This window comes from Micrasema longulum, unplaced genomic scaffold (assembly GCF_059751315.1).
Source record: "Micrasema longulum isolate JH-2025_06_02 unplaced genomic scaffold, ASM5975131v1 h1tg000222l, whole genome shotgun sequence".
In the NCBI taxonomy this organism is placed as follows: domain Eukaryota; kingdom Metazoa; phylum Arthropoda; class Insecta; order Trichoptera; family Brachycentridae; genus Micrasema; species Micrasema longulum.
The window spans coordinates 1,041,333-1,060,776 of record NW_028277427.1 but is presented as its reverse complement, the minus strand read 5'-3'; the positions used below and the strand labels follow the sequence as shown (position 1 = coordinate 1,060,776).

The following is a 19,444-nucleotide window of genomic DNA, read 5'->3' as shown; positions in this document are numbered from 1 at the left end:
GCATTGGATGACAAAATGAACTATAAAATATAACAATGTTTTCCACGACGCGCGACGATTCCAACCACTTTTTATCCGATTTTATGTGAAGTCAAAAATGTTGTTTGGTTTTTGTTCTAAATCCGAATCTTCTAATTTTGAATATCTTCTATCTTGATGTTAGGTAGGTACCATAAGGATAGGAACGAAAGGTAATCGGCCAGGAATAGTATCGATACATGCTGTTATTTACTTAACAACTACATATTTAAACATCACACCTGGGTGTAACAAATAAAATAGTAAAATAACAACGCTACTGTTTTTTTTCCATTAAAACAAAGTGGAATGCAGATTTTTATGACGAATGTGGGTTTTGGTGTTTTATTCACATATAAAATAGCTTATTGCGATAATTTCTGCATTTTTTACTTCAAAACGGCAAAAAAGGCTTACACATATTCCTAATTAGTGCACGTAAGGGTTGCTTGTTGGTTTTATATTTTGTGCGACAACTATGGTGAAGGTGTATAAGGGGTTTGCATGTTAGTTCAATTGGTGTCCTGACGAAGAGACGGGTACATTTAGAAACCGGTACCTACCTAAGTGTTTTAATATTGGCTATATCTTCAATAACATTTAGTAAACAATATATGTTTGTATTATAGTTTTTGTAAAAGGCAATCGTGCTGTATAATATTATGTTAAATAAAAAATACAATATCCGGAAAGTCCCGAACAATTTTCTAACAATCAGTAATTCCATATGAAGTGGAATCTGGAATCCATTCTTTGTCTACAGACATTTGGATGCCTACTGCCTGTAGTCAAAATATTGTCGATTTATATACCATGAACTGATCTAAGAAGGAGTATTGAAAGTAATTAACGGGCGTTTCATAAAGGTTTCATCTCATGAACTTTAATATGATCGTTAAAATATAACCAGAATGGAGAATGTTATGCAAACATGTAAAGTGATCACTCTAACCAGCCAATGACAGGTCATAAGATTTGTAAATGCCTAGACTTCTATATTCTCTTCTAGAAAATGTTTTCCCTCCCTATTGCAATAAATTTCAATCTTGATAACTCCCTAGAATCGCCTTGTCAACAAACATTTAGAGATACTCAAAATATTGTACAATATTTTTGTTTTAAAATCGTTTACCAGTAATATGAGGTGAATAAAAACACATTTTAAAATCAGATGTTTATTTTTTTTGTTTTCCAACAAATCAAAAAAACTGCCTTGGTGAAATCCTTGGACCGATTTGAACTTTCGTTTTTATTCAGCATGTCGCTCTCACGTTTTACTTAATTTACTTCACGTTTAACTTATTATAGCTTGATGCTTTTCACATTTGAAAGGGGTCAATAGCAATGCCATATGGGGTAAATGGAAACATTTAAAGATATTTTGATAATCGTAAAAAAAGTCTTAGAAATGTTTTTTAGAAGGTTTTAAACAAAACAGTGAAAAATTAGAATATTAAAAAAAAAGAAAAATAATGTCTTTAAAAATTAAGGCTTCTTTCACCCAACAGGTCTCTTTTATTCGTCCCACTAGTCGTTTCTATTTACCCCAAATTCATAAAAAAATATATATCACCTCATATCATCTAGTGTAAATCCGATTTTATAATTTGTGAAGTTTATATTTGTGATTTATATTGTAGACGATAGATTAATAAATTAATGGATTTAATTAATACTTTGTTACATTACCTTGGGTTATTCCTGTGAATTATTTTAAAAAAATTCACCAATGTAATACAAGCTAATGCAAAATAGCAAAAAGAGCAGGATATTGCTTAAGAAATATTGTTTTAATATAAGTAGTCCGTAGAAAACATTGTTTGCTTTTACGTACCGACGAATAATTCTGCAATAATTTTAACATGAGTTGCTAAAATCAAAATTAAGAGTTTTACCAAAAACTCTTTCTTATCGCCCCTTAGTTGCGATCCACCCCATATTACGGTACATATCTTTTTATTTTTTCTTGTGTTTTGTATTCTTATTCTTTTAAGAGAACCTAAGATTTGTGTTACAAAAAACCGTTTTTTCTTCCGAGATGATGAGGTCCAACTGTTCCTCCATTTCTTGGGTGGTCTTCCAGCGGACGTTGTCCAGATGGAATTTCATTGGCTGCAGCTTACATAAGTTTGTCACTGCTCATCCTGCCCACATGGTCCTAACAGTATCATCGCCCATCGCACGATATCTTCTATTTCAAACGTATCTATAATAGTATTACAGATTCGGTCTAGTAATGAACCTTAAAATTTTCGTTTCAGCAGTTCTGAGCAACCCTTTGGTACGAACTTTGGTACGCTTCCACAGCATACGTAATGGTGGGTCTCACACGTGTCTTGTGTATTTTGACCTTGCTATCAATACGCATATTTTTACTTCTCTATATTACATTCCTCAGACACCCCGACACAGTTGATGCTTTGTTGACATGTTTACGGACTTCAGTGTACACATCGCTATGACTTGAGGTTTCTACTCCCAGGTATCTGAAATGCTTGACCTGTTCCTCTGGCTTGTTGTCGCTGGCTTTCACCTTATACGTTCTGAATATTGTAAGACTTTTTGTATTGCTGACTGATATTGTCATTTTTTATTTTATGTTTTAAAAAATGATAACTATTCATTTACAAAAGTAATTTTAATGCGTAGAGAATATTCCGAATTGGTTTGGTCGAATGACGCAAAATACATATGAAGACATTATCGGAATCAAATGATAAAAAACACAAATTAAAAATTTACAGGTGTTTAGAGTCTGTATTGTCAGTTAAATGAATAATTATGCACACATTTGAAATAAATTAACAATTTGCTTCTGTGACATTAATTCTCTTGGCCATTCGTTTGTAGTGTACAAAAGCAGAAATTATTGAATTCATATTATTCGCCCAAATATTTAAATTTTCAGAAATTTTCCTAAAAGCCGTAGATAACTTGAGCTGGAAAGATGAAAATCGACTTGTGGTATTTGAATCTCGGGCCTTTGATTTGCGAGTCCACAACACTACCACGGGACCACAACCCGGTTCGATTAAAATTAATTTTTTAAATATGGGTGCTTAGTGCTGTAATTTGAATCAGTTGTGGTGACAAAAAAAAATTGTCTTTCCGAGAATTTTATCTACATTTACAAATATCACAAACGGATATGTATGTATGTCTAGGCATAAATTGTGCTTGTGATCTGATATCGGGTCAGGTGATCACACACAATGAATGCTCTCCCTCCACATACCTGAAAACCGTTGGTCTTCCTATCAGTTTTGCTCATTATTATTACAACATTTTTTGACAAAAATCAAAAAACTTTTTTTTTTTTTAAATTTCATTTTCATTGCCCCTTTCGCAGTGAGTTTTGTAAATTATACGGAAGGCTCATGTCGGATATTGTCACTCTTCCTCATGACCGGATTGCAATTACACAAACATTAGTAAAAACTGTTTAATTCACTTGTATAAACTAGTTACAAAAATCTATTAGTCGTTGGCGAAGTTGGTTGAAAGGCCAATTGCAAAACTGGCGTCAGAGGTTTGATTCCCTCCATTTTCGAGAAAAAACATAAGTTTTTTTCTCAATGAGGAACTTCAGCCCTACAGGAAATTGAATACAATTAATGTTTTCTTACGCGCGGTAAAAAATAGAGCATTCAATTTTATACGGTAAAGTTTCTTGAAAATAAACGACGAAAATATTTTAATAAAAGCGAACTACTTTAAACAAAGTAACTGGTTCATATGAATCAATCAATGATAGGAGGGTTCTGGAAAATTTCCGGTTTACTTATCCGTCAACGCTCCAATCCGCAGATCTGACCGAAAAGTAGCGGGAGAGAACCTGAGACGTCACACGCGGATTAATTTCAGAAATAGGTACAAAGCTTTAAAAATCATAGCGCTGATAATACGATACACATATTTTTTTAAAAAATGGCTTAGTTTAATAGTCTAATAACAAATATGATTTTTTTAAACCACTGAACTGCCTCATTGGTCTGGGTGTTGTGGTTGAATTTTTACAACTACCTTCCAAATCCTCTTTTTTCCGCCTGCTGACAACTTTCTAAAATAGAGGCTTAGCGGGGTATTCCTTGTAATAGTATTCAAAACAACTTCAATTAAGATTATTATCATCGTTATTTTGAAAGATTACTTATTTTTACCGACGCTCTTCGTACTTCGTACAAGTCACCGAAATATAAATTCCACAACCATGCAATTAACGGCACTCAATTTAACTACTTCAATTGAATTTAGTCACAGTGAAATGATTGTTAGCACTGCATTTGACAATAATTGTTACATAACATTATATCGAGAGATTTTTTAGCAGGGGATCCTAAAAAGCGTTATGTTAACGCTGTAGTCTGTTAAAACGAACGCAAAATTAGGAAATCATACGATTTTGCCATTTTAAAACGAATGTTTTTTTTAAATCGCGCAACAATAAAAAAATAAAAAAACATAAATTAGATAAAAACAATATTTTTTTAATGTATTTCTGTTAAAAAATATACTTAATTTTTTAAGTAACTAAAATATAATTACTTTTAGACCGGCAGATTACGCCATTTCAGATTAAGGCTGAACTTAGGTATCTGGGATCTCAATAAAGACTAATACCCGTATGCAGAGACAAAACTTAAGGTGAGGAAAGTACATTCGAATCTCAAATGCGGGGAATAACTCGAAGGTGAAGACAATAGAATATACTTTCCTCACCTTAAGTTTGGTCTCTGCATACAGGTATAAGTATTGAACTAAAATTTGTTACAATAATTTGAAGATAATAAATTGAACATGAAAGTGGTCGAAGCCAAATTTATTTTTTTTGATTTTGAAAAGAAATACAAGCCTTTTTCATCAAAACATTCGTTTTAAAATGGCGAAATCGTATGATTTCCTAATTTTGCGTTCGTTTTACCAGACTACAGCCTTAATATGTTACTTACGATTTTAATCAGCCAAAAATACCACTGGACTGTCATAAATAACAATAATTTAAAACTAACGGCTCTTAATCCCTACGACGAATTTATTTCAGTAAAACATTTAGTAAAATAAACAGGTTACGCTGTGTTGTAGTATCTCAATCTTAGTCTTAAGGTGGGGGTTTAGAACTATGCAAGCCCCTGACGTCACTGCGACCTGCGAAGAGTCCCCGTGAATAGTTCTCGCCCTCTAAGCCCAGGTCTACAAAGAGCCTGGCTACTGTGTGGAAGGCAAAATTTTTTATTTTGCTAAATCTCTCCCTCCATGCCCAGATCCGTAAAGTATCGGGGTGCGAACTCTTCAACATCTTCAGGTTCAATCACCGGTCCTCCGAGGATGAGGCTCCTTTTATTATGTAAAGCATCAGTGCTTCCTCATCTGCGCTGCAGACCCTTCACCTTGAAGTTTCGGAAAGGTTCATTCTAGCAAGGTGTTTTGTCAATCTGCAGTGCCCTGTAACCGACAACATATAAATTATATAGTTAACACTACTTCCCTTTGACGGAAAAGGACAGTACGAAAATATTAGTTCAGTTTATACCTATGGACATTGGGCTCCTTTGACAAAATATGATTTACCAATTATTCTACAAAACCTTAAGGAGTACCCTTGAGAGTTTCCCATTTCTCAGACCAAAAGCTTACACACTGATCTTAGAAAATAAAAATTGCTTTTACTTTCACACAAAAAAAAATCAGTTAAACCAGCCAATGAGTAGACATTCATATTTCTTTCTCAAATTAGGTTCTCCATCCCCGCTTAAATATTTGTTTACAGAATCAAAGATCTACTTCAACACTGTCCTTAATCTGACAATGATTATTCAATGATAAATTCAAAGTAAATATCATTTTTATAAACTTGTATGGAAAAGAATTTGACCAACTTCCATGTTGTTCAAACGAGAGCTTACTGCGTAGAATGCAGTCTGCCTCGTCAAGTAGGCATTTTTGTATTAATCAATTTAGAATCGTCAGTGATCTTGTGATTGATAAGGTGTGCGAATATAATATATAGCATGAACTTTTCCATACATTTAATCTTGAAATATTTATAAATTATGAATATAATATATATAAATATCGCAATCATTTCCCTACCGTAAAGGTCGGCAAACTGCGGCTCGCGAGCCACGTGCGGTAGAGTGGGCCGATGATGTATCAGGTTTTTTTTATTTTTTTAGACATCAAAGTGAAAGGGGTTTAAAAAGTTGCATTTTGGATCACGTTGAACGTAAAAATTAGTTAAAAAAATATTCCATACTTCTTTTGGCCCTCAACCGAGGTTTTAAGTTTATCACTGTCTGAACATTTTGTTAATTATCTATATTGATAAAATTATTTTGTGTTAGTAAAGAAATAACTTAATCCCATTACAAATTCGAACGCGCTTTAAAACTACCGAAATGGAAAAAGTTTACACTCCGCGGAACTAATTCCGTCGAGCGCCTGGCTAATATTGACGAAAACAATGGCCTATGAAAACAATGCTACCCATTTATTACTTAGATGCTTATTTAATAAGATTTAATGCACATTATAACATTTAGTTAGACTGATTTTCTTGCTTAAATACGAAATGACAGCCGGTTTACTCCAAAAAATCGACTTTTTCGAAAACTTAAGCTCTGGTTGAGGGCCAAAAGTAGTATCGAATATTTTTTGCATTCTGAGTAATCCAAAAGGCAACTTTTTAGACCCCTTTCATTTCAAAATTCGGAAAAAAAAAATATCGACCCACCCTAGCGTGCGGCTCTTTGGGCACTTGACCACGGCTCACACAGTGCGAGTTTCACCTTCATTCGATTTATTCGGTCTACCGGTCCTAAAGAAGAACTTTCAGGATTATTGCCACTGAAAGTTCCAACACGTGGCGAGGATATTGTGTCATTAAATGCATGGAAAAATATCAGAAAATTGATAAAATTATTTCAATGAAGCAGATAGAGCAAAATGTTTTTTAAAAAAAGACAAAAATTAATCGCGAAAAACTTCTTTATCATTGCATCATTCACCAAGAATCGCTTTGTTCGCAGACATTTCCAGAAAAAAATGATTGATCAATATTGTCGTCGCAATTTTAGCGAAAGCTAGTCTTACGCTTTAGGTGGCTGTCTAGGTACTATGAAACAATGCAGGGTAGAACCACCTCAGTCGAAACGTTGGAACGAATCCAACCTGGGGATAACTTTAAAATCGACCCATTAAAGTCCACGCTCCTATGATTGCGATGCACTCGTACCTTTGGTGTTCCGATTTAGTGCGTTGTACACCATCGGGTGGCGGATAAGGGGTATGATAATAAAATGATGCAGCTTTGGGTTCAATATTCAACAATGTAAACATACTCGAATTTGAGGGCTTGACTGAATCATCAATTAGTCACCGAGTCTACAAATTAAACAAATTGCTAAATTAACCACATTATATTGGGATACATGTTCTCATACACACATAAAGATAAGATAATTTTCACTAATTGTTCTTGGTATTGATACTAAATGTTTTTAGGGGGTTAGAGGGCACGTTCACCTCGTTACCCCGGGGCCCGAGAATCCCATCACCTGGCCTGATTCAATAATAAGTATTTTTTGTGTCAAATACTGGCCTGGGCCTCGATTATGATGGAAAGATACAGACGTCATACGTCATACGTTCACCTTGACGGCTTAGTTGATGATAAATTCTCTCTAGCGATTACTAAGACACACTACCGACCCCCCACCTTCAAGTTTTGGGTAGGTACATCGATATGAAACAAGGGGAAGCGTACGCCACAGTGCACATATCTACGCACTAAAATGACATAGCTTCAGTATCACGTCAGAGTTGACGATAAAATTCTCCCGACTGGTTACTAAGATACGCTACCGATCCCCCCCGCCATAAAGTTTTGATCTAAGTACATCGGTTTGTATCGACGCTGACGGGTCTAGAACTATTCGGATTCCTGCATACCCGGATACTCAATAATCCAGATAATTGGAGTTTTAGTACAAGAGGGAAATATCACAATAAATTAATAAGGGTCTATGAAATGCTGTCGTGTAAAAAAAAAATTTAAACTTATTAGTACGAGAGCATAAAAAATATTTTTAAATTTATAATTTTCAATTCCCGTGAAAACGGTCCATTGCATAAGCCACGCCCCTAATACGGCACGATTTTGGTAAATTTTGAATTTTGTTTGTGACCATTTAAATTTAAATAGAACATTAATTTTTGTTTGGTTTTTTGTATAAAATTATAAGATTCTGCATAATTACCTAGAATATGTCCATATACTTGTAATTTTCTCAATCTAAACGGTTTGGGTAGGTAGGAAGAAATTGCCTTAAGGCAATATGCCCGCCCTTATATGTATATAAATGTAAAGTGTTAAATAAACATCGTCACGAATCTTGACGTCACAATTATCAAGGCCAAACATGTCGCGTTTTTCTAGGGACGTATTTTTAATAATTTGTTTTTTTAATGTTGTGTATGAGAACATTTCTCCACAATATCCATATTTATTTTGAAAATACAATTCATTTTTTCATAGATGGCGCTTTTATAATTTTTTATTGAAAAATGCAATTTTTACGTTTATTTTCAATGGAAATTTTACAAAACTTGGTTTGCGAAAATTTTACACTATATTGATTGTAACAAATACTATTACAATATAAATTTGGTCTTTTTCACAAAACGGTGTGCAAAACAAAAAATAACCTATCTTATTTTTTGTTTCCGCAAACCAAGTTTTGTAAAATATCCATCGACAATAAACGTGAAAATAGCATTTTTCAATAAAAAATGATAAAAGAGTCATCTATGGATAATTAAGTTTCATATTTTTGTTTTGAATCACCTTAATCTAATGAAGCGCTTCTGTACTTCTGAATAGTTTTTATCTGCATATATGTGCTAAGGCTACCAGATAACTAACAGAAACTAACAGAAAACCTTTAGCTGTCATGGGGTCTAAGCGTAGATAAAGACTTTTTGAAATCTTAACCAGTGTTTATTTCTTCCTGCAGTTCATCATCATACTTATTAGTTGAACAAACACTTGATTACACAATCAAGTCCGCCTAATTTAAACTGATCTGGATATATTGTCTAAAAATATCTAAATACTTCTCAAGATTAAAATACCAATGTGAATAATTGTAACAACCTTGATATATGCGGATTACTTCAATCAATGAATTACTGTTATCAATGACTTCATAACAAAACCCGTACATGCTAATCCATCAAAAATCATAATGGCGTCCATTATTGATCTTTCTGTTATTAGTATATTTAGTTCGGATAAAACGATATTTTATTGTCGATTTGGATGTTGAAAACACATGTTTTATCATACATATAAAACTGATATATTATTTTTTTTTTCCACATTTATTTTATTGAGATAGTAATTAATGTATTTTTTACAGATGTATAAGCTAAAAATGGTAGTTGAACTTGATTAAGATATCTTTGAAATGTTAATCATGACGGTAGTGCACTAAATGCATTATTTATCTGCATTGCGTCTGTCGTATTATATGAACAAATACATGTTATTGAATGACGCTGATGATTAATTACGTAAATGATTACTATAGTAGCTAATGTTCTTTTTTTCAGAAAACTGACCCTGTGCAGCAGATGTTTGCCAAGAAATACAGAAGTTATTCCGGACGGTCAAAGTTGAAATTAGTTTCGATCGGATTAACGGTTTTCTTCCAATTTTATTTACCTGCCTATGCCGCTGTCTCCGAGCAAGCCAATTGCCCCATCGGGTTCACAGAGAGCCTGGATGGATTTAATTGTTATAAGATCAAAACATTCGAACCGAGCAATCAGAAGTACGAGGGATGCTCTGGTAATGAAGTAACGATAGATTTTTATAAAGATTATAAGTTCCTAGCCAGTGAAAATGGTAAAAATAGATTTTGGACAGATTATGTCCGTGCTTATGACGGAGGTCCATTTATTAATTGGAGAATTGGAGATGCACAAATGGGAGACTTAATGGATAAAAATTTACTGGACAAGAATTATGAAAATGACCAAGGGGCGTGTGCTGCGGTAGATTTAAGTAGCGGCAAGCTGATACCCTTAAACTGCGAGAAAGAAATCAATCGATTATGCGTAATAAAGTCGTATACTTTCGCCATGGTAGCACCGTGGAACTGTCCCGATGAATATTTACCGTTTCTCGCTCCTGTACCGGCGTGCTTGAGGATATTTGGATCGAGTTTTGCTCGAAGAGTGGCTGTAAGAGCCACGTGGTCGCAGACTTCTACTCTTTGTGAAAACTTAACCGGCCACCTGCCCCATAATGGGTATGTGTACATAAACCACAATGAGTTTAGTCAATCTATCGGCAACGACATACCACTAGGTATAGTTGTTAGAGAGAACATACCAAAATGGTTAGATTACGTGGATCGACCAAACACTGTAAGCATTTGATTTCATTATCATAATAAATGTAACTATCTGAATTAGTGGAATGCTGGATATTTTTTTCTTCTAGATTCCGTCAAAAGAGTGGAATTTCATCGATAAAGATCCCGATCGTCCGAATGGATATGTATCTTTATGGAAAAACAAGTGGATTGTGAAAGAGGACACAAAAGTCGTGTATAATAATGTTATTTGTGAATTCTTCGTGGAGCTTCCAATTATAAATATAACTTATGTTTTTACCGAGTAAGTAAAATAATATTATATTATATTCAATGAACTAGAAAATTACTTTGTTACTGTTGTTCATTTTTATGTAATCTACATTATTTTATTTCCAGCTCTCATGATACGTTGATTTTTAACATAAGCAGTCCGATTAAAATTACTGAGGATATTCAATGTTTCTCCGATGCCATAACATATTATCCAAAGAGGATAGCTCCTATAAAAATAAATGAAATAACATTTGGCGTTCCAACACATGGAGATGGATTCTACTGGTGTATAATATCTAATACTAAAGAATATGTAACCATTGAATCTGAAAGACTCTTATTCGTGAAAGATAAGGAGAAATTAAAATACACCAATGCATTTTTATTACAATTCAATTCAAGTATATTTACTACAGATATGCTGACTGAAGAAGTAATACTAAGTATTCTCAATCTTCAACTTCAACCCAACTATAAATATGCAAGGAATATTACGCGACTAGACCACGAAGCGAGAAGAAGACACGCCCGAAAGAAACTAACTCTAGAAGATGCCAATGTTTCATCTCGTTTATCAGAACCTGCATCAGAAAACATTACAATTAAAGGGATATTTAATGACTTGAAAGTACTCATTCACGCTAATCATGCGCTCATGGACGCATTTTCTGGTTCACTAGAATACGAAGTTGTCTATAGTAGGAAGTTGTTAACTTGCGCGGCAAGCGGAGATCTTCCGGAATTAGAGATAGGTGAGATATCCCTTATTTTTTATTAAGGCCTTGGTATTATTCTTGGGCCTCTTTGTTCTACGTTATCCTCGCCACATATTTTTATAATTCTTTCGTCATCCATTTGTTTCTTTTCTTAATCATCAGTCCCAGATTTGCATTTTTGTCTGATTTCATCATTCCTAATTCTATCATACATTAATTTCCTACAAATTCATCCGAAATGGTTTTTAGTTGTAATGTTCCGTGTCAATATTTTTTTTTTAAAAAAAATAAATATTTCAGTTCTTATGATTTACCCAAATATTTAATTTTGAGGGCCATTTTCAACGAGTTGTAAATAACTCACTATTCAAGTTGGGGTAGAGTGGGATTCGAACCACGGACCTTTGTTCCGTGAATCCGAGACACTAGCCACAGGACCACAACCCGAATTTAAGGTTAGAACATCAAGCTCTCGTGGTATAATGGTTAGCATATTTGCTTACCGTATTTGTCTCGTAGTTGCGACAAGATCATTATTTGATTTACTGTTACTCATCAATTCTAAAGTCTCTGGACTGGCACCCGAGGGGCAAGACTGATCACCTTGTCTCCGTGTAACAAATTATCAAGATATGCTGCGATTTGTGCACCAACACAGTTTCCTATTCTCGATTACGCGCAGATAAGGGAGTGATGTGATGTAAAAATTTAATCTGTCTATATATTTTAAAAACCCAATTTAATAACATCTTACTTACATATGTATCAGTATTTTTAGCTGTGGATATGTGTTTTAAAAGATTTTTTATGAAATGTGTTTCAGGAGGTACTGCACTTCTTGAAAAAAATTGTTCCCTTTACACTTGCGGTGGTACTTTTACTGTTGGGGCGAATTGGCTTTCGACTACAGATGAATCCTGCCAGACATTCCAACCATTGACTACATCAACGGATCCATATACAACAACTTTCAAAACAACAAAGGTTACAGATTTAGCAACTACCCCCACAATGAAAACAACAACGGAAATCACAACAGAAACAGCAATGGAAACTACAACAGACTCAGTAACGGATATGACAACAACAACTATTTCTACTACTACTCCGGTAAGCATGTTATGAATCATCAGTGGATATCAGCAATCACCATCAAACCCTAATCCGCACCGGATGGTGCATAGGGCACTGCATTGGAAAAGTACATGCAGTGTACCTCGATCATGTGCTACAGGAAAGTAAAAGTATCAGTCTTGCGCTTCAGGTGTTAATCTAGAGACAGGGAAATATTGCAGCGTAAAACCACTTTATATACAAATATTTCATGTTGACCCTCCCAGGAATCGAACCCAGGACCTCAAGCATGGTAGGCGATTACGTCAACCTTTACCCTAAGAGGCAAGCTTTTCTACACTCGATTTCCCCTTTTAGGATTTTTACCTGAGAGTAGCCATCGAGTAGAAAACACACATCCAGAGGTGCTATTCTGAATCTTCTCGCGGGGGTAGAGGGTGGTTAATTTGTGGATTTTTATTTTTTGCATGTGACTACACTATACTTCGTAAATGGCCACACTGATGATTAAACATCAAATGACTTAAAATAAACAGTTTTGTAATTTACATTTTACATTTCGACGTTATAAAACTATTTAAAAAAAGGGAAAAAAAACAAATACGCTTTGATTACTTCAACCTAATTAAGTGTTTTGGGTGACGCTTACGGCCGCAATAATGTTCTAATTGAAAACCATTTAGGAAATCCAGCCTGTCTACAAACATTTAGACATACTTAAAACATTAAAATATTTTTGTTTAAAATTTGGTTTCACACTGCAATATTTCACTGTCCCTGGACTAATCGACCTGAGGCTTAGGACCAATTACCTTACCTTCCTGTAGTAGATGTTCGTGGTACGCTGCATTTGGTGTTCCAATGTAGTGCCCTATGCGCCACCAAGTGAGGATTATTATGATTTCAACAATCTGTAAATAACTTACTTTTAGTAAATAGGCATCAAGTTGTGGGAGAGCGTGGTTTGAATCTCATGATCTGTGAGTCCGCGACACTGGCCACGGGATCACAACCCATTTAATATATAACTTAATAAATATTCAGAATGAATTACCAGAGTCTTATGTTGGGTGTTATGAGTTCCTGACATTTCAAGATCAGATCAAATTAGTTTGTAGTAGTTAATTAAAGAGTTGTGTACCTCGGCTCGCTTATTTCCAACAACGGCAGTTGCAGACCTGAGATTGGTTGCAGGATTCAAATGGCCAAAGAAGCAACAAACTCTTTGGAGAAGATTTGGCGAGATCGAGGTATAAAAAAAGCGGCTGATGGAAGCCCGGGTATTCTCCGTTTTTCTATATGGGGCTGAAACGTGGACAATGCGTGCCTACGAGAGGAAGAGGATCTGTGCATTCGAGATGTGGTGTTTAAGAAAGCTGCTGCGTGTGCCTTGGACAGCCAGAAGGACGAATGCATCGATACTCGAAGAGCTCCATTGGAAGAAGAAGAAGGATTCATCCTGCGTACCTACTGCCATGGTTTTCGGTAATACACGAGTACTGAGAATTCTTTACAACTCGTTGGTGCGATGTTGACTTGAGAGTGGCTCGATGATTTGGGACTATCTCATGGGAGAGAGGGTTCAGAAGAAATTTATTTGATCACGAGGGAGTGTGAATATTATCCTTGGCTTTATCTCACTGAGTTTCTCCAGGGTATGTTTGGTTACAACAGTTTGAAGACCAGAAGGGATGTATATTTAACTATGCATTTCTTTCAATTATTGCGGGCTATTGTCGACGACTATGAAATTGTGCGGAGCATTAGCTTTTATGTTCCGGATAAGCTTTTATGACCTTAGAGAGAGTCAGTATAGACTGTTCTACATTCCAATATACAGAAACAACCTGCCAATGGTTATTATTGTTGGAAAGACTACCCCTATGTTGAACAATATTACTTTGGACATTGATATTTTTCATGTCTCTGAGGGAGTTTTTCAATACAAGATTTTCTTGCTTTTTTAAACATATTCTCAAGATAATATGTGCAAACATTTAACTACTTAACCACTTAACCTTTCCAATGGATAACACGTGAACACATATTTATTTATACTTTTACATTGTTTGTATTCTTTTTTTTTATACGGAATAATGGTTCCCTCACTGGGGTGTCCCGTGCAGAGGGAAACATTTTACAAAATGTGAAACATGTCTTAAATTAGCTATTTAACAAAGTTAACATAATGATAACAATAAAAATTACCTAATTAATCCAACTAACTTAATTATCATTAACATAATAAACAATATAAACTAAAATAATCATAAAAACAAAACCAATTTATATAGACCAATAGAACAAGTTTTATTTTTATTTTATTTTATTTTTATTTATTAAGGAAAAACAACAGTTGTTATATAAGAATACAAAATAAAAAAAATAGTACAAACATCCAGTTAAAGTTTTCACAAATATAATGAGAGAACATGTTACACAGTAAAGAGAAAAATAATATATTATATAAGACATGAGAAGAAAAAAATAATAAAAGAGCTCTTAAGAAGGTTAATGGATGAGGAAATAGAGTGGAGGAGTGGAGGAGAGGGATTTTTAGTTTACCTTATGAACGTAGAAAAGCTTAGATGCCATACGGTCTACCTGTGTATCAGGCGCGTTCCGTCCATAGATACTGTGGATGCGACGCATCCCTTGAAAATTAATAAATAATATGAATTTTCACCTTCAAATATGTATTCCTAATATTCTCATGGAGAACGTTCGGTTGCACGCGATTCAAACAATATCTTTAGTATACATACCTAGCTACATATGCGTATTTCCTATATCATCGTACGTACTGAATATCTAGGTATCTTGATCTTGATAGTATTTGATGTATACGCGGGATGCTGCTTGTCGAGTTGCGTCTAGTTCCCATATCAATTGTCCAAATTTTCGCGCACGCGCTTTAGGTTCATAAGGTTTTAGATTTCTCTTTTGAGACTTGGAAAGATAAGAAGCATCCAACTTTTATAACGCAAAGAAAAAACGATTCTAATAACGTTTATCATAAAGTTTGAAGTAGCGCATTATTGACACTTGGTTTTGATGTTTATATTGTTTATCTCCTTTTCACATCCACGGGGACTGTCCTGGAAGACCATCGATGGTGATCTTTCAGCTTTGTTCAGCGGAATTAAGGGATGCGGAACTGACGTTGGAGGAGGCGAGAGTGCTGGCGAGCAATAAGGTCTCCCGGAGGCGTCTGGTGATGTCCACATGCTCCACTTAGGAGTGGAAAAAGAATAAGAAAATAAGAAAATTTAATGCTTCTCCTCCTTCAATTTATTGACTGTCAATTATTGATTATTATTACTCTGATGGACAACTTATATAGCGTATTAAATAATTCTGAATATACTTACTAAAATAAGGAACATGATGGTTTTTTGTCAGCATCCTTACAGATAAAAGTCACGCGCCTGCTGTGTATACCTAATTTTATTGACTTTTTTAAATTTATGTATGTATAAATTAAGATTTCATATTTTGTAATGAACATATATAAAATTTATGTATAAATAAAATCAAAATTAAAAAAAAAAGGAAAATAAACTAAAACAATCTAGCTTCATAATATAAATGCTTCAAAAAGACAAACTGATAATATATTGAACATGAAAAAACAATTATTGACTTTTCAAACAGATGGAAAAGCTAAATAGGGTTTATATATAATAACTAATAAGTATTTTGTTTTTTTATTTTCAGAGCCGAGAAGATCAGGTTAATGATGTTGTGAACGCTATTGACAATATTCTTAATGGGCCTGTCAACTCCTCAGCCCTTGCGACGGCTGTTAATATGATAAACGATGTTCTGTCTTTTGAAGAAGGTGTGATGATTCCCGCCAAAATTCTTCATAGCCTCGATTCGCTGGTTGACAAGATGTACTTACCAGAAAACCAAAGTCACATATCAATCGTGGAACCAAATTTAGCCATTATGGTCAGTGACAGGAAAGGTGATTTTCCAGTGACGGGAATCAAAGTTGGTTCCACTTCCGAAGGGTTCAATAATAACACCATACAAACATTAACACAAGGTAATATGAATTTTTCATGAACTTGTTTATTTTGTTTTGTATTCTAAAAAATCTAGAAAGAAAAATCACACCGATAACATGAACTGATAATAATATGAAAACATGATTGCCACCTTAAAAAAATATTTATTTTATTTTATTTCATATCACCTTATTCTTAAATTATGTCCAGGTTTTAACCTAGACATAATTTAATGTAAAAATGTAAACATCTGCATTAAAAATTCCAAAAAAAAATGAACTACAGGATTGATAAACGTTATCATTTTTTTATCTTAATTTTTCAAAATTATTTAAATAAGAAACAATTATTGCTATTACTCGAATATTATGTCAAATTAGTTATTCATTCTACGTTTTTTGTAGAAATTGAAGACAATTTTTTTTATCTTAATAAAGGTTATTTTTTATATGGGAATATAAAGGCCAGCTTTGGTAATAAAAAAATTGTATCCTTATTGTAAATTCTACTCACAAAATGACATTGAATAGTTTCCCTGAAATTAACGCGTCACGCTTATTATTATTTGTGTAGTCCGTCTGGTCTTCAATATACAATTATTGTTTATGTGAAGGGTAGCATAATCATAAATGAAACCTTTTTTCAGATTCCATTATTGATGAACAAGAAGAAAATGATGTTTATGTAAATATTCCCCTGAAAATTGGAGTTTCTTCGCAATCCAGGATATCATTCGTCGTCTTCCGAAATGATCGAGCATTCAACCCGTCATCATCTAATCAGTCGTCTGAAAGAATCAACACTCGTGTTCTCAGTATTAATATGGCCAATACGTCAGTTTTTACAAGTGGAAAACATGTGGATATACATTTCAGACCATACGAAACACACAATGTAAATGAAACTAAAGTTTGTGCATTCTGGGATTTCAACTCTGGGCCAAGAGGACGCTGGTCATCTGAAGGATGTGAATTGATCAAAAGCTCTCCTGCTAAAGGACTAGATGTTTGCAGATGTTATCACCTCACCCACTTTGCTCAGCTTATCGCCAAGAAATCAAATGATATCAGCCAAGGAAATAGCAATGCCCTCACGGTTATATCATTTGTCGGCTGCAGCCTATCCCTTATCAGTTTAATATTCATCTATTTGACAGGAATTTTGTTCAAGAGTTGGCGGCTTGATTTCATCAATAAAGTTTGGCTGCATTTGTCTGTCGCCGTAGGGATGATGATAGTGACATTTTTGTGTATTGCATTTATTGACTTTAGATTGTATTCTTCTGTATACTGTGTCATATCAGGAGTCGCATTGCATTATTCTGTTTTGGCTTCATTCTGCTGGATGCTTGTTGCGGCCGTTTTGTCATATCAGCGACTTGTAACAGTATTTGCTAAAAGTGTTTCTCACAGACTGCTTAAAGCGGGAATGTTTGGTTGGATGTTACCTGCCTTGCCTATAGCTGTATTGTTGCTAGTCAATGCCGATAGTTACACTGAACATTTTGAAAGCGCCAACTTACAAATAGAGTTTTGCTATCCGAGTGGGCTAAGCTTTTGGCTAGCAGTTTTTCTTCCGGTGATTTTGGTACTTGTTTGCAATACGTTGCTGTTTTCATTTATAATCTATTCTGTTTTCATAAGTTCGAAAATCAAGAGACACGGGGATAATAAACAGCTGTTTCGAAGTATGACTGTTGGTTTTTTGCTATTTTATTTATTCGGCTTGACGTGGATTTTTGGTTTGTTATCAGATTATTTGCCAATGGCTTATCTATTCTGTATAACAGCAACACTTCAGGGTGTAGTGCTTTGTATATTCTTTGTTGTGGGGAATAAAAAAGCAAGAGATTTGTGGCTGGTAAAACTACATCTCAAGGAAGCCAAAAAGCTTCCGGTTACTACTTCCATATCCAGATCCTTTCCAAGTAGAAATAGTCACTCGAGTAGGCCAATTAACTGCAGAAATGATACTGATTCAACTACCAAACCGAGATCACTCATTGGAAATAAAGATAGTGATTCAAGATTTTCCTAAAAAGATGCGCTTTTTTCATTAAAAAAACTTTTGCTTTTATGGTTAAGATAATAATATGTATATGAATATTAGTGATAATTCTTTTTAAAATTCATTAGCATTTTAGCTTGTATATTCAATATACATTGCGTAAACTAAAATTAAACCAAAAATTCTAAATTAATTACTTCTTGCATGGGCATTTCGGATTCTATTCCCAGTGAGATGATTAGTAAATAAAGATTACATTTATTAAGCCTGGATGTGCTGTGAAGTTCACAGCTGTAATTGGGCCCCTCAAACTGTTAGGGTGCTACAAAAAAGCCTCAAAAAGATCCTCCAGTACAAATAATTTATATTTATAATGGCACTTTAATGATAATATTTAATACATATAATGGAGACAATTTATTACGAGTCTTTAGCAGAGTTCACATGAGGACAATACTGTCCTGTCCCAGCTTCATGGACGATAGGACAATACAACAATTAGAAAGTAGTTCAAATGTGGAAAGCTGCAAAAATGGATACAATATGACACACGAGGTGGTGGGAAAGCTTGCCTGTCTTTAGTACAATGTCTCGGTCCGTTGTCCTGCCCTTTAAATTTTGTTCATTCTAGGATGACACGTCCGAAACTGGGACAAGGCAGTATTGTCCTGTCCTCGTATGTACTACGCATTAGTATTAAAATATCGTAAGCACCTACCTATATTTATTTATGTATTATTGCATAGTATTAACATTGTGATAATGGAACATATTCTCAAGGGGGAAAATGAAGCTTCATGAATTACTTTAAAAAATATATACATGTTGTATGTAAATTCCAAAGAAAAAAAATGTTACCTTGAAAAGTAAGCTACATGAGAAATATTTTTCTAAAAAAATGTTAAACGAAGTCATATTCAAAATCTATTTTCTTAAGATTATTGTATTAATAATGATCCCAAAG

General features: G+C 34.3%; 1 protein-coding gene across 1 annotated transcript in view; it reads left to right on the top strand.

Moving 5' to 3' along the window:
* The window catches only part of LOC148283565 (uncharacterized), a 38,662-nt gene extending 19,336 nt beyond the window's left edge, over positions 1-19,326 (top strand). Inside the window, exons 2-7 of the mRNA XM_088243630.1 lie at positions 9,628-10,446; positions 10,523-10,698; positions 10,794-11,422; positions 12,210-12,496; positions 16,178-16,511; positions 17,120-19,326. Coding sequence (XP_088099756.1) covers positions 9,628-10,446; positions 10,523-10,698; positions 10,794-11,422; positions 12,210-12,496; positions 16,178-16,511; positions 17,120-18,510 — 3,636 coding nt within the window. The 3' untranslated portion in view covers positions 18,511-19,326. The remainder of the gene's footprint in view (positions 1-9,627; positions 10,447-10,522; positions 10,699-10,793; positions 11,423-12,209; positions 12,497-16,177; positions 16,512-17,119) is intronic.
* The last annotated feature ends 118 nt before the right edge of the window (positions 19,327-19,444 follow it).